Source organism: Trichinella spiralis, assembly GCF_000181795.1.
Source record: "Trichinella spiralis strain ISS 195 chromosome Unknown Scfld2, whole genome shotgun sequence".
NCBI lineage: Eukaryota > Metazoa > Nematoda > Enoplea > Trichinellida > Trichinellidae > Trichinella > Trichinella spiralis.
The window spans coordinates 721,235-737,632 of NW_003526941.1; the positions used below are offsets into that span (position 1 = coordinate 721,235).

At 36.8% G+C, this 16,398-nt stretch overlaps 2 protein-coding genes across 2 annotated transcripts; one reads left to right on the forward strand and one right to left on the reverse strand.

Annotated features, from left to right (window-relative positions):
• Positions 1–956: 956 nt before the first annotated feature.
• Positions 957–9,277, reverse strand: Tsp_02630 (putative HECT-domain protein). The gene is made up of 22 exons (XM_003378908.1): positions 9,190–9,277; positions 8,733–8,841; positions 8,395–8,535; positions 8,245–8,321; positions 8,076–8,156; positions 7,802–7,995; positions 7,632–7,727; positions 7,163–7,255; positions 6,914–7,075; positions 6,736–6,858; positions 6,544–6,655; positions 6,417–6,481; positions 6,283–6,332; positions 6,055–6,208; positions 5,812–5,962; positions 5,506–5,743; positions 4,951–5,421; positions 2,037–4,881; positions 1,835–1,969; positions 1,607–1,765; positions 1,232–1,436; positions 957–1,150 (listed from the first exon to the last, which is right to left on the reverse strand). The coding sequence occupies exons 1-22, from the start codon at positions 9,275–9,277 to the stop codon at positions 957–959; spliced, it is 5,943 nt and encodes a 1,980-aa protein (XP_003378956.1).
• A 1,615-nt stretch (positions 9,278–10,892) lies between these two features.
• Tsp_02631 (putative WD repeat-containing protein 85) lies at positions 10,893–16,266 on the forward strand. Its single transcript, XM_003378909.1, has 9 exons — positions 10,893–11,010; positions 12,005–12,015; positions 12,075–12,387; positions 12,453–12,808; positions 12,951–13,098; positions 13,634–14,532; positions 14,885–14,956; positions 15,339–15,390; positions 16,229–16,266. The coding sequence occupies exons 1-9, from the start codon at positions 10,893–10,895 to the stop codon at positions 16,264–16,266; spliced, it is 2,007 nt and encodes a 668-aa protein (XP_003378957.1).
• The last annotated feature ends 132 nt before the right edge of the window (positions 16,267–16,398 follow it).

A 16,398-nucleotide genomic window follows, 5' to 3' on the forward strand; every position in this document is an offset into this window, starting at 1 on the left:
CTTCAGATTACATTTTAAAATGTCAACTGAAAACAATCAACAGCAAATTGAAGAACGGCGGCAAATTTGGCAGTCATTTTGTACACATTGCAACGTTTATTTCATTTCATTTCAATTCATTGTTATTTTTTACTCGTTTTTCACTACTGATCGATGATCTCTTGTAAAACTTGCGCAATAAATAAATTCCAAATCAGCTACAGTATATTCATTGTCCAGTTCACGAGAACAAAGCGTAATATTTTATTCAATTAATTTGTGTGTATATATTACCAAAATCAAAACTTTTGTTTGTAAATTCTCTTCTAAAAAAATATCCACACTTTACAAACATACTGTACTGTAAATGGTCGTCAGGTACTTTTTGCAGGTCGATGGAATTTTGTAGCTTGCATATTTTCTGACGATCACTGGGTCGATCTTCAAATGACGATGATCACTGGCTGAGCAACGAACGTCTTTACAATCCGCCTGATCAAACTGTGTAAAGAGACTTTTTCCATTTAATTCAGCATTCATAAAACGGCCAAAGCAGTCCGCTGCACTCCGAATAATGGATGGGAGAAACTGAAGACGTGCTCAGAAGAAAAAAAATATGCTACATGAAAAAAAATACAGACTGACAGCAAAAGCATAATTTCATACAAGAAAATATAAATATAAATATGAAAAACGCAATAAAGGATACCTTTTCACAGTGGAAAAACCGAATGCAATGAGGGAAAATGATATAGATAATTAATTTTTTGCTGCTGATGTTACTGCTGAGAAAGACTAGACAATAATAATAATAATAATGGTGATATAATAATAGTAATAAAAGTAAAAAGTGATCATATAATAAATAAATAAATAAATGGTGATAACATAAATATTTTTGCTGAATAAATGAACATCAGGATACATGCAAAGGCCACTCTTTTTTCCTTATATACACACACAAGCATTTAAAAAATTCATGAAAGATGAAATGCATATCTGCCGTATTCAACTGCGGTGCGGATACGTTCACGCATCAATTCACGGTCAGAATATTCAGGCAACTTCAAGTAATTTACGCAGGTCATCACCGAAGGAAGCAACTTGTCCGTATTTCCACAGTCGCACAATTTGCGTACCACCGTAAAAGGTGGATTCAAATGTTTCAAACCTGATCATCAAATGAAAAAACAGATGAAATTATTTACATTCACATTATTATATACAAACAAACACCATTTTGTATCATTACCTCCTACTGGCAGTCGTGGCGATCCAATCAAAAACTGCAAAAAATCCCGACGTTCTTTCAGCGTATAATTTGACATAATTTCCGCCAGCCAGCGTATCTGGGGTGATTCTGGAGTGTATCCGTGGTCAGGATGAATTGCTTGAAGCAACGATTGCACTTCCCAAGTATCGGTACTGTCGTTACACCCGGAAATCAACAACTCCATCTGCAAAAACCAAAGTCAGAAAAAAATATATATAAATTGTAAATAGATTTTTAAATAAAATAAATAAAACAACTTCTTCACTGATGGTTGTGTACGTTAACTACGCGAAGCAATGCTTTTAAAAAACCAAGATTGAGAAAAAAAAGCACATTTAAATAGAGCGAACAGACGACGACGACGAGATGAATCTCGCGCGTGCACAATTTACTACCAACCTCTTCAGGAAGGAACATTTTCAAACATTTCAGTTGAATAATTGAACCGAAACTTTCTCTCAAAGCGTCCATTTGTCGAACAACACCGGCGTGCAGCATCCAAAATGCAACAAGCTAAAAAAACAGATGAGTACAGAAAAAAATTTCAGTTATTCTCCCCCCCCCTCCGTCCCCCAATTTTACGTCAATGTATTCGGACAAATTTTCCAAAGTCAACGCGATATTCTTGCCACCGGGTTTCAGTTCAACATTCTCACGACCAGGCACGACGAAATCGATTTGCATATCCTCGATCTCTGCTCGAACTCGTTCGCGCGACTAAAAAGCGAATAAAATACAAAGTCAACAACAACAACAAACAAACAAACAAACAAAATCACCCCACCTCTTCCGATCCGAGCCGTCCTTTCAAGAGCAACGTTTTCAAAAAGTGCATCGACGCGGCAAATGCCGGATCCAAGTCGTTAAAGTCGGTGGCGCAGAGAAATTTCTCCTCTTGCAAAAGCCACTTGAAAAACAGCACGTTCAACGGGATGTCCAACACTCGGCCGTCGAGCAGTGCACGACTGAGCAGTTTGCCGCACAGACGGAACCGCCGAATCACCTCTTCGCTGTTGCCGGGATTCAGCAGGTCCGGAAACAGGCCGGTGTCGCTGTGGATATACTCGTTGACCCCTTCGGCCAGTGGTCGGTCTCGGTTCACGGTTCCTCTCCAGAGGTGCAAGTCGGCGCGTTGCAAGTTGTGCGCGACCAGAGCGTAAAATTCCAACGTCGGTCCCAAACCGGAGCCGACTTCGTTTTCATACTGGACTTCCAACACCGCACGCGAATGGTTCATGTTGTTGAACACGGTCTCGGCTTGTTTCAAAATATTCTGCCTCGGTATGCAGACTTTGCGACGTTCGAGGCGTGGCGCCAGTCGGTCCGCACTGTTGTAAGAGCTGGACTCGCCGGCGCTTTCGAGCAAATGCTGCAGAGCACGGTCGTGGTCGAGGGCGACGACGTTGAACAGCGATCGACGCACGTCGAACGGTAGAATAAATGGACAATGGTAGGCGACCTGCTCGACCCAGTAGGGCAAGTGGTCGGACAAGATGATCAACGGATCTTGGAGTTGGCGGCTGATTTTGGCGGCAATTTTGGAAACGTGAAACGCAGTCAGCGGTACAAGTGGCGCCGAACAGCGGACCAGCGCGCTCTTTTCGTACAATATCCACCAGTAACGAGCGATGCTGAATACTACGCGCAACAGGCCGAGCGCTTTCAAGCAAGGGTCGTACGTGGTCACGTTCATTGGCTGTTTCAACTGGGCGAGCAGAATATTTTCCGGCTCCTTGTAGACCGGCGTGGCGTTGGAAGCCGCCGTCGGCGAACGTTTCTTGCCACCGCCGCTCCCTTTGCCCCCTCGCCTGCCGCGAGACGTTCCCGCCCCGGTGGTCGACGAAGCGCCGCAACTACCGCTCACACCACTGGTCGATGCCGCTTCTTTACTACTGCCGGCCGATCCACCACCACCACCACCACTGGTGTCGTTTTCGGGCAACAATTTGTACGCAATACGATTGGTCGCCATCCACATGTCCGGCCCAATCCACTCGGAAACGACCAGACCGTCAGAAGTGACGTTCGACGATTTTCCGCCGTACTGACGAAGCGCCTGGAAAATGGTCATATCGTACGGCAAAACCCGGTCGTGGATGAGAAGCTGCAGCCGGTGCACACCGTTGGCTATGCTGGCGACGTTCAAAAGCGCCTCGGCATCGTCTTCGGTCAACTCGGTGCCGTCTTCTTCGTCGTTGCTCGAATCGTCGTCGCCGGGATTCGTCTTCGGCTTACCGTAACCTTTCAAAATCAAGTACCGCTCGATGGTCGATATCGGACACAGTGGATCCACTTTGATCACGCCCCGTTTCCACTGGCGCAGTTTCGTTTCAGACGGATGTCGCACTGGTTGGCACTTGATCTGCTGACTGTGCAAAAAGCGAAACGCGTTCAAGCCCCGCAAACCGCCACCACTCTGACCCCAGGACAAATCGTGCGTTTTGACCGGAAACTGTTCGAGCTGGCTGATGCACATCACCAACATGGTGATCAGACGTTTTCCGCTTTCTTCGTCTTCGATGAACACTTCCGGCACTTCGCTTTCCGTGGGCGCTGTGACTCTCACGCCGAACAATTTGGAACAGAACAGTCGCAGGCGATTCGGCAACGCGTGCTGCCAATTTCCCTGCGTCAAATATTTGGACAGTTCTTCGATCAAACCACTCTGGAGCAATTCGTAGCAGGTGACGTCAGAATGCAAAACTTCGACCAGATCGTCGAAACCTTCGTCCGCTTTTTCGGCAAACTTTTGAGCTATTTCGCAAAGCTTCTTGGCAGTTGCTTGACCGTAGTAATTTGCAACACCACTTCCATCCCCTTCTTTGAAATAATCATCCAGCAGAGCTTTCGCTGTAACTTCAGCCCAAGCCGATACTTTATCCGAAATCGACTTCCAATAATTAGCGTGGCTTGAGAGGAATTCCTGAGATTGCGAATCATTCGAATGCAGCACTGTCGAATGATGATGATGATGATGGTGATGATGATGATGAGCAACAGTATTCGAAGAAGAAAGAGGTGGCGTCGGTGGCTTCAAAGCCCCAAAGCCACTGCGGGTGTTCCAACGATGCAAACCGATGCTTCCCAAAAAGTTTCCAGAACCTCGTGCCGTCGACACCGTCTTGCGCAGAGGTGATCCTCCTCGAGGATTACTTCGAACTTCTCCACTACTGAAACCGGGCGTTGAAGACTTCTTCATTCGACCACGTCCTCTTGTATTTTTCGCAGTCGACTGTTGCGACTGTTGTTGCTGCTGTTGGTGCTGTTGCTGTTGCTGTTGTTGTTGTTGCTGTTGTTGTTGTTGTTGTTGTTGTTGCTGCTGCTGCTGCTGATTGAGATGATGGTGAAGCTGTTGTTGTTGATGATTCGCCAGAATTGCACTTGCATTAGCCGATCCCGACGTGCTACCGGCAACTGTTGTTGGTAATACCGCCAACGACGAACCAGCAGCTTGAATGAGTTGTCTTTCGTCGGCTGAATAAGAAAACATGCTGCCGGCGACTCCAACTGCGGCCGAGGAACTGGCTCCTGCCAAAGCCATTGCCGTATTAGCAGCACTCGCCTCTAGCTGTTCACTCAAGCTGAAGGTGGGTGAAGTGGCGCGAGAGCCAAGAGTTCCTGACGCAAAACTAAAACGAATGGAAAATGTTTTCAAGAGAAAAGCAAAAAAAAATTAAAAAAAAATTTCCAACAATTACCCAAACAGGCTGTTCAAACTGACTCGCCGTTGACTGCTGCCACTGCCACTGCTTGGACTGCCAAAAAACGGAAATGACAGTGACAAATTTCTTCCAGAGCCACTCAACGGTATCACACGTGCTCCGTTCATCATCAACGACTCCAACATTGGCGAATAGTTGGGGGCTGTTGAAAAGCCAGTAAAACTACTACTACCCCCTCCTGGAGCTCCGGCTCCGGCTCCGGCTATGCCGCTTCCGGCCATCTGCAAGCCGAATCGGGCGCTCAAGTCCGTAGTGTCACCGTAGGCAATGGTGAACGCGTTGGCCTGCTTCAAATGGGCGCTGAGATTTTTCAAATGATTCGTAACACCTTCCCGTTGGAAGCAGACTGTAAAATATTTTCGCTTCTTTTCCAACAAAACTTTCGCCAACTGCAAGGCGCAAACGATCGATTTGAAATCGTGAGAACACAACAAGCCGGCAATTAAACTACAAAATAATAACAATATGTTCATAATATTGCTACTATCTACACAGATATTGGTTGCAGCATTTCAAATGCTCTTTTCTTACTTTGAAATTGGAACAGTTTCCAAAATGTGATCGATCATCTTCACATTGCCATGATAGATCATTTTCAGAAAGCATCGCAAGCATTCATGGCGAACAGCCGATCCACCCACGGACGAGTAAATATCATAGAGCAATGGGAAAATGCTCTGCACAATCTCTTCATAATGAATGGGCGCGTCTTTCAGCAATACAACTCGTGGATCATTTTCAGGAGTGACCACATTTGCATTGCTCGTGCCTGAAAAGCAAACAAGAAAAAGTACTTTGAAATTTATTTAAGATGAAAACGAAATAGAATAAAAAGACCACTTTGTGCATTAATTTCTTTCGGCTTTCGTTGAATTGGCAAAGAAGAGCCTGTTTCTTCACAAATTTGTGTCATCTGTATCAAATCGATCACGTACGACTGGCCAAGAATGCTCAAACTAATCTCTTCCTCTTTTGTCTGATATGCTAGCTAAAAACGGAGGGGGAAAATTTAAAAAAAAAAGCAATATTAACAAACAAGTCATTGGTCAATAGTAATAATAATAATTTTTTAAAGTGTACTTCCAAAACGCGGCTATCGGAATGAGAATAAGAACGCCAAACGCCTCGCTCATCTTTAAATGACCAAGTGGCCGCGTCACCAATGTTTCCGTGCGGTTGCAACAATGAATCCACTTCAAACAAACCTTCTGTCGGCAACGATGGAAGTAATTCACTAACAATTTAATAATATTTCAAAATTAATTATCAAAGAATAGAATAAAATAAAATGAAAAAAATTCATCTCACCCAATCAGCAACACCAGTTCGTACATTTCTTGTGGTGTTCGACTCAACAACTGAAAAAGACAAGATGTATCCATTAACAAATGCATCGACAATACAACAGAAAATTTAATTTAAACCAAAAAACAAATTCATACCTCTCGACTGTCAGACTTTTCCTCCGTACTGCCAGTTAGCAAAAATCGCAAAATAAAAACAAAACCTATACAATGAATAAAATTTACATAAAGGAATACACTGAAAAAAAGTTGTGAAAAATCATACTGGAACTGACGAGAGAAACGGTCAACGTCGGACAACTACGGCATATCAAGTGCATCATTCGGATAACATTTACCAAAGTTCCGGAACTTATCACCGGCGGAACAGCAATCAACTGAAGAAAAAAGAATATATATATCTTTTTTTTCACATGCACAATTACAACAACAACAACAACAACAACTGCAACCATACCATTTGTTGAATATTGCTCAACAAACCATGTTCGCATATTTTCTGAATTTTATCCGGAGAATGGATTAAATTTTCCACCAACCGCGCAAATGTGACGCACATCAACTCAACAGTTTTTTTGTCCTATGAAAAAAAAAAGTTTTAATAAATTTAAAGTGAAGTGCGAAAAAGAAAATACCTGGCTTTTCAAACGTTGAGTTAGAATGGGCAAAGAGTTGGCCAAATAATCAAAATCTTTTTCAGTTAAATGATAGCAGCAGTTTGACACAATATGCAACGCCGACCGTTGGGAAGCGAGCGGAAAGAAATCAATAAACATCAAACAACATTCGATGCCATTCTATTAAATTAAATTAAAAAACCCCTATTATTCTCATTATTTATTATTATTATTATTATTACAAAAGATGATGATTTTTCAACGTACCGCATTCAGTATATTTTTCCCCAATCGACGAGAGAGCAATTCCAGCGCAGTGAGTGCTTGTTCAGCGACGTCGATACATTCCACACGTTGCAACTGAAAAACAATATAACAAAAATTTCAATTTAACATTCAACAAAATTCCCATAACCATATAAAAATCTTAGATGGAACAGATTTCAGTAAGCATTTGCATAAAATGTAAAATTATTCCAGTGACAACCTCACCAAATTCAACTTTTTATTCTTCATTCAAAATCAAATCAAACAATTTCTCAACATATGCTAATAATTTGGGTTTATGATGTATTTCTTATTTAAATTCTTCTTTTCTTACAATAACAACTGTTTGTCATCTTCTAAATTTACAATTTAAGCAGCATTAATGTCTCTTAATCAAAACTGGAAAAATTTTCTTCCACAGTAATTATTTAAAAATCTTTCACCAAAAAATAACAGTTACACTACTTACTTTTGACAAAAGACATGGCACTGCATCCATCAAAGCACTACCTATTCGGGGCGACGCTTCCATGAGATAAGTCAAAGCACGACATGCGTGCGTCATCTAATGAAAAAATTTTTTTAAAAGGTTCATAATTCCGGCAAAATTTTTCTAAAAAAATCATATAAATTTCTTACAATATCAAAGTTGTGTTCAGTTTGCAAAAGTCGGGTCAACACTCGGATCAACTCTTTGAAAGGAAAATTGGAACCAAGTGTTTCTTCGTTACTCATCACAAGTATATTGCACAGTTCAATAAGAGCTTGCAACTGAGTTGAAGAGTCCTCGTGCTTCTGCATGCTTGACAACAATGATTCGATTCGTTCATTTCCTGGAATATATAAATAAAAAGCATGAATACATATAAATAAATGAGAAAAAAAAGCATGCATCGCATTCGTTTCAACTGACCAGACGAAGATCCTCGAAGCAGCAGATTCGTCACTCTGGGACCAAAAGTGCCAAGAATACTTGCGTAGCTTGTGCGCAAATCTATAATAAAATTGATTATTAATATTATTATCTGTTGAAATGCAAGAAAATGTTTCATATATGCTTATATCAAAAATTCATTGCCTACCAGTGTTAAAATTTGGATCGGACGTGTTCGCGGGATTGTTAGCGTCGCTTGCGGCCGACGACGTGGCATGACCACTTCTAAAAAGTACAATAACGCTTTGAACATGAAAAATTGATACTGATCAGAATAGAAGAGAAGCAAATTGAGCACTTGGTTGCGTTCGGCTTCTGCGCTTTCCCTTTCTTTTTGCCACCTTGTGAACGACTGTTACTTTCCATTTCGTTCAAATCTGTTTTCGACGTATGCGATGCAGACTGTGTCTGCGCTTGTCTGTTGCTTAATCGAGAAGATCTGAGAAAATAAAAAAAAAACACCATTTCACAAACACATCAGAGTCGCTTTCAACCACGTCAACCGATGCTTGACGTAGTCAAATGAATACAGAAAACAAATCAAATCGAAGCTGCTGTTGAGACAACAGAAAAAGCAGGTGCAACGTGATCTATCCAAGACTGAAAAGTAGCAATCAAAATAAAAAAGATAATTACTTGCTCTTCTGTACTCCAGACGTAGTGGGTAGGGGCAGTTGCTGTTGCTGCTGCTGCTGCTGTTGTTGTTGTTGTTGTTGTTGTGTTCTACAAAAAGTATCGCCTTGACCTGATATAAACAAAGCAACACGAAAGCAATATAAAAACAAAAAAAAATAAACACACATCCAAAATCCCCCAAAAAAACGGAAAACAGTCCCGCAATTTTCGCTTCATTTAAAAAAATATCAACTTTGCAAACGCGCAATTCAAAAACTAACAATAGCAATAGATGCAACATTTCTGCAAACTTATAATAAATATAGTTTGAGTATTACGAAGCTGTCGATCGAATTTAGCTTCTTTTTTTAGTCTATCAGTTTAGACCAAAAAGTTTCCCATTAATGATTTTTAAAATGAAATTCAGTGTTTCAAAAATAAGTCGGAAGAAAATGCAACGCCACTGCTTCGCAGTTACGCCTATCACACTTGTTTACAACAGCTAATTTCGCAAATGTCAAACGGCCGCAGACTTCACCATTTTTTATCAATTCTAACTTGATCATCATTTCACATGTACTGTGCTTGAGGAATAAATTTCAATGCTCGATAAAATTTTCATTAAACCAATCAAATGCGCTTCAAATTGACCACAACAAAATTAACAATGACCGTAGCAAAGAATAAATTAATCAAAAACAACTTATCAAAGATTCACACAGTTGATGTGATAAAAAAAAACAGAATACAAAAAAAACATTAACAAACGACGGTTAACGCTGAAGTGCAATAGTTAAAAATAGAACAGATTTCGAAGACAAATGAAAGAAAAGGAAACAAGTCGAAGAACACTCAAAAATGATAAAAAGACCATTACTACTTTCTCTCTACATGCCGACTGCTCGTTTCCTTTTCAAAAGCATAAAAACTATTTATAGTTTGAAAAATGCTAAGAAAGGAATTTTACATCGGTCAATGAATAATAAGCGGAACATATAGTGTGAAGAAAATAATGAAACGCGCGCGTCACCGATACGCCTGATTTACTTAAACCGCCCGTCCACACAATTTTTCTCTCATAAAACTGCAACTGATAACCTACTTTTAGAAAATTCAAATCGCCAAGCAGCAGCTCCCTGTGCTTGCTGCTTGAAACATAGAAATCATTCAGAGCTGCAAGAAAGCATGCATAAACACAAACACGGATCGCCTCTTGATGAGAAAAACTGCAGAACAATACATAAATAAATGTAAATAATGAATCGATAAAAATACCGATCAAAAGTAAAGTTAAAAACAGCAAACCGAAACAGAAAACGCAGACAGTTTAAATCTTGAACGGAAGGAAAACAAGAATCACCGCGTTGTGAAAACAGCATAACTGAAGACTTCCGTCTAAACACGCTGGTCGAATGAAGTGCAAAAAACAAAACCAATTCAAACTCATAGCATAAATATGGAATGAAGAAATAAAAATCATAATAATGCATGCAATTATTTCACAGAAATGAAGAGATGAAAAATAATAATAATAACGAACCTATGTATGAAGGATCTCGTTATACGTTTATCAGTACTGACTGACGGAAAGTAATCGACCAGATCGGCCAATGATCTGGAACTTTCACCGGCACTGGACAAGGAAGCTGACGAAGACGAAGGGCCAGTTCGACTGCCACTCGCGCCGTTTTTCGAATTTTCACCACTCTGTTCGGTTGTTTGCTGAATTTTGGCTTTCTTGCGAATGGGCTTAATAGAAGAAGTTTGTTCTGATTCCAAATTTGATTCGGCTCTTTCGGCTACTGGCCGACCGACTTGAACGCGCGACGATCTACAATATACAAGCTTTTCTGTTTTCAATGAAGAAAACAATTTTTTTAATTATAATGGAAAAGGAGCGCAAACTTGGACAACCGCTTAGGCGGTCTTGAACTTTTGTCCATTCGGTTCCCGTTCCGACGACATAACAATTTATGAGCAATACTAGAGAAAAAACATTTTCAAGCATTAATTCACCTATGAAAACAAAATAACCCAACAATAACGAATAAAATTTTTTTACACAACGGATGCAGAAGATCACTTTCAATAAGCAAGCATACAAAGTCTGAGGCAATCGCCTTCAAACGGGCAATATTTTTCTCTATAAATATATATATACATAGATAGATAAATCTATTTATGTATATATATATTGTTTTTTTTCGATTTATCTCTACTGCGCTCAATATACAGTGCGCAAAACTGATTGACGATTTCGTAACACGAAATTCTGCAGTAACCAGGGAACGTTCTAACTGTTAGTGTAACTGAAAATAGAACATGAAATCATCTTCTAAAAAACTAATATAATATTCAGCGATCATCAAAACACAAACCACTCGATCAAAACTCAACAAAATTAATGATTACAAGACGAAATTACAGTACACCTTAGGCATATGACAAAGCTGAGAATCAATTTTTCCAAACGTTAACATAAACATCGTTTACCCAGAAATAAATAAATTAAAATTTATTTATACTAATTTAACAATTAAAACATGTTAAATTCAATATTTTTTTCCAAAAATAACTTCACAAACATCATTATATTACAACAGTCAAACTTCTTCATATACAGTACAACATAAAAATAAAGATTACAATTATAACATCATTTATTCGAAATCGGACATTCGCTGGATTTTGTAGTTTTCAACATTTTCATAACAAATCATTTTTAGACAAACTAATTTATTTGAAAAAAAATTTGAGACAAGCAATTTATTTCTACAAATTATTTGAAATGCAAAAAATATTTTTCACAACAATTCGAATCTAAAATAAGACTAGAAAATTAAGCATGGCATTGAAAACTAACTTAAATTTTTTTCAATACCTCTTATAAACCTTTTATACGTTTCTTTATTAAAAAAATTACTTAATAAATAATTTAATTTATAAATTTAATCAAATTAAAATGAATAAAATTTAAATTTATTAAGTAATTCGTAATTAATCAAAAATACCTCTTCAAATAAAAAAGAATTATAAAACGTTTTCATCCATACTCATTAATTCAATGACCTCTTACTTAATTTTTGTTTTTTATGAAAAAATAATTACAGTATACTTTTTGTGATTATATTTGAAAATTATCCAGCACGCTTTAATCTTTCATCTATTTTCGATTATTCTTTTGAAGGTAGGATTTTTTTCAGTTAATTTTATTATATATGCTTTTATGAATTATTTGAATTTCTTGTTGTGTTGTACGTTTTCCTGTTTGAAATTTTTACTATAAATTATAGTTCACGGTCAAGTTAAATATTTTATTACAGTAAACTGTACAATTTAGATTAAAATTTCTTTTTTATAAAGTGCCAATCGAAGATGAATCGAGAGGAGAAAATATGGATGAATTTTTTTGATAATGCCGGCATTGAACATTCTGTAAGTCGTGAATATTCAAGAATATTTATTGAAAATCGAATGAAGCCCACAAATTTGCGTGATTTGACGAAAGATTTGCTAACTGATATGGGTATACACGCTGTTGGCGATATTTTAAGCATTCTGAACGCTGCTAAGAAAGTATCTCTTGTCGATGATGATAAACTTAGAAATAAAACTATCAAGCTGAATTCTTCGAATGTTGAAGCAATGAAGCGACAAAAAGTCACTCTTTCTTCAGGTATGCATTTTTTAGTGCAAAATGTAAATAAAAAAGTTCATTGTATGGTTTTATGATATTTTTAGGGAAAGAAAAGGCGAAGCAAAAAGAGAGAATTATCACGAATTCCGCTCCCAAGGGAAATTCGATAGTGACAAAGACAACGAAGTTACCACAAACTCAAGTTAGCCGCAAACGGACAGGAAGCGTTTTTGATCGTATTGAAATGAAGAACAGTTCTAATAATTTTCCCAAAAGAATTGTTTTGGAAAAAAACAATAATTCATCGCAGTATAATTTGCAGCAAATGGTTAGTGAAGATGGAAAACGCATGTCAAAAGCGATTCGTCGAACTCCGAAATCGAAACTAGTAAACACAGTGAAAAAGTCATCCGTTTTTGATCGTTTGGGTGACCGTAAAAAGAATGAAAGAACGTTATCTGTTTTTCATCGCCTTAGTACATAACTTGTATTGTTTTTTTTGTATTTTTGTATTATTGCCTATTGTGTAATTGAGTAAACGTGATAACATTGTAAATATTTCTGAAAGTGACCATCATTTTGAAATTATTTTAGAATTGCAGATGTTCTATTGTGGTATTTTTGAATCCGAATTATACAGTTTAATTATTCGTCTATCAATTTTATTCATTCACACATCACGTGAACATTTTATGCTGTTTGTGTTAAAAACAGAGCGCATCACTTATATTGAACCTTGTATACTTTATGGTCTGAGCATAAACTGATAAAATTTTCTGGATTTAATTGCTATTCATATTAAAAGCACTTATGCATCACATCATTCATTTTGGAAAATTCTTCTTTCACTTTAATTTTGATTAACTGCAGTTATTATTCAGCAATTATTTATTATAATCATGAAGGGTTTATAACCATGAAGTTATTTTTAATTATTTTAACGTTTATTATAAATTTAATGAATTCAAAAATTATTGTAACATTTAAGCATGAAAATTGATAATGCTAATTATTTACCTTAAAATGTAATTTGACAAAATTATTAATGCAGTTCAGTTATCATTTCTCAAAAAATTTAAACAAATTAAATACATACATCAATTTTTGATAAAACAAATTTTTACTATTCCGTTTACCTTTTAGACTTTGAAACAAATTTATGTGAATTATGAGTCATCTCCTTAGTACTGTGCAATGCAAATTCATTTGAGCTTGAGTTTTCATACAGTACTCCTATTGTGCTAAATGTGTTCAGTAATTGCCCAGTTAGTTTTAGATTTTCAAGTAGATTGCGTTGAGTTCTGCACATCAATTCATGAAAGTTTTCGTAATTTTGCTTGCGCTTTATATGAACTCAATGACTTAGGGGATAAGAATGGTGGTGTTGTTATTGGCAAGTATGACTTTCAGGAAAATCAGCTAGTTGAAATCGATCGTTGTACTGGTCCAGGCGTTTATCAGTTAATCTGGGTTGGAGAAGATCGCATTTTAACAGCCAATTCAGATGGTTCTTTGCGCCTAGCTGCACAAACACACACTGACGTTTGGCATTGGTTTTCATCAGTTCCACTTAGCAATTGTACCATTTTATCAGTTCTGTCTCGTAATGAGACGAATTTTGTCGCTTCTGATGCAGGCGGTTATGTTCATATCGTTTCGCTTGACGAAGCTGATTTTCAGTTAGAGAAATCTTGGTTAGCGCACAAACATTCAGGTTATTTCAAAAGCGCTTGCGAAGTGTGGTCTTTGGCAAAGGATCCGAATTCTTACCATATATTGTATACCGGTGGCGAAGATGGTCTGCTGAAATTATGGGATTGCAGAATACAGCTGTTGGAAGCCGAGTTAATGAACAGTTTTCATCGAGCAGGCGTTGTTTGCATTCGCCCTAATCAACAACGATCGCACATATTGGCGACGAGTGGTTATGATGATTTGCTGGCTTTGTGGGATATTCGAAATATGCAGCAATGTATCGATTTCATTGACCTCAACAGTGCTGCGTGGACAATTCGTTGGGACAATGAGAATGATCAAATGCGTCTGCTTTGCGCTTGTTTATCAGAGGGAGTTGTGGAAATAAGCGTAGAAAATGAATCTACCTTGAAATTGACAAGAAAAGACCAACGTTTCGGTGCCAGTTTGGTTTACGGATGTGACTGGTTATGTGCAAAGGACAACACTGTAATCTTTTGTACCTTTAAATCGAAATCAATTTATTTAGCCAAGTTTAAAGACTAGCAACATAATTTGTGGCAGTTTTATGAATTCACTTTACCGCAGTTGTAGCAGCTTTTGATTTTTCATGAGAAATGTTGTTTGTCCAAACAGAAAAGGCCTTTTGCAGTTGACCAAGCCGAAATAGCAAATGTGAGATTGTAAAGCCGACAATAATGAAAAAAATGTACAATACGACGAACAGAAATTCGCGAACAATTTTGATCATTGTTGATCTTTTCTATCTAAATTAAATTATGCAATTAGTAAAATGTGCATTTTAATAAATAAATTTCGATTTTCGCGGAAATCTGTGTAGTACTGCCTGCGTTGGCCTTCAGTGCGAGAGTCAACATTGGAATTTTCATTGTCAGATTTTGAAGAGCAAAAGGTGAATGACCTTGCAGGAACGTGATGCAATTTAAAAATAACTTTGTTCTTTTCATATTAGTATCTACACGGCATTCATTTTGATCGATTAGTATCGTTAAAACAGCAATTTTCAAACAGTCATATTTGTTTAAGGAAATAGTTATCATTTATGAGGAAGCATCCTAGTCGCAGAATAAAAAGTGAAAAACGCTTTTCATCTTGCTGTAAAAGCACCTTTAGATGAAAAATTGAATGAAAAGGCAAACCACATTTATTTAATTTTAAATTTCGAAATTAGCATTGTAAAATTATACAGTCAGCTAGCTTTGCTAACAATATTCACGTTATATTTTGATATAATTATATTTGTAATGTAGAATTTTAGTATTTATAGTATTTAGAGTGCACATAGTGCATTTAGAATGCATATAGACATGGTCATAGGACACATTAGTATGTATTCATTTCATTACTTCAAATAACATCGAAAAATATATTATTTAAATAATAGTTATTATTATTATTATATAAAACTGTTATTTAATAGCTACAGTAGTTTATTTTTCATCAAAGAAATAACTCATTTTTCTTTCGCAAAAGTTACCTTAAGCAAAGTTTGCCGGTGGTTATAATTTTAATATTTATTTTAATTATTTTAAAATGAATACATTTAAATTTATATTGCTTTTTTGGATTTAAATAAAAAATTTTATCATTAACCTCATTACATTATTTGGTAAACTTAATTATTTCTTTACAATACCGTAATGCCAACTGTTCACTGTGGGCTTAGTCAATTGCTTTGTGGTTGAGTATTAAGATTTTTTGTTAGCTTTCTTCATATTTAATGAATCCTGATATCAGCAAACAATGATAAAAGATTGTTTTGAAGGTTCTTTTTTTATTTTTAATTCTTATTAATGCGAATCTTAATTTGAGTGTTTTGGGAATGTTACATGATTCCCATGTTTGCTTTGAATTTTTATTTCCACAGTGATTTGTAATATTTAAATGTTTTGTTATTTTTTTTGTTGTTTGCCAAATTGGTTAGTAGATGTTTCTTGTTTCTATTAATTAGTAATTTTATGCTTCCATTTTACCTTTTCATTGTGAAACGTTATATATATACTTTGAAATTATTAAATCAAATTGAATATTGTTTATATTTCAATTCCACTTGCATCTTATGCCTTATCTTTCTTAATTGTAAAAGTTTTTATTGTAATAAGATTGTTTGGTTTTTATAAAGTTAGTAATATTTTAAATATTAATTTATAAAAAATGATTATAGTCTCTTCTATAGATGCATTTAATTTGGAAAACAATTAAAGTTTTGCGCAATAAATTAATTGTAATATGGTTTTACAACGATTTTTGCTTAATTTTATGCATCAGCATATTTTATGCATTATGTTGGCTTGCTTTACATTTTCTATAGCTGACCTCTATTTTTCTACGTTA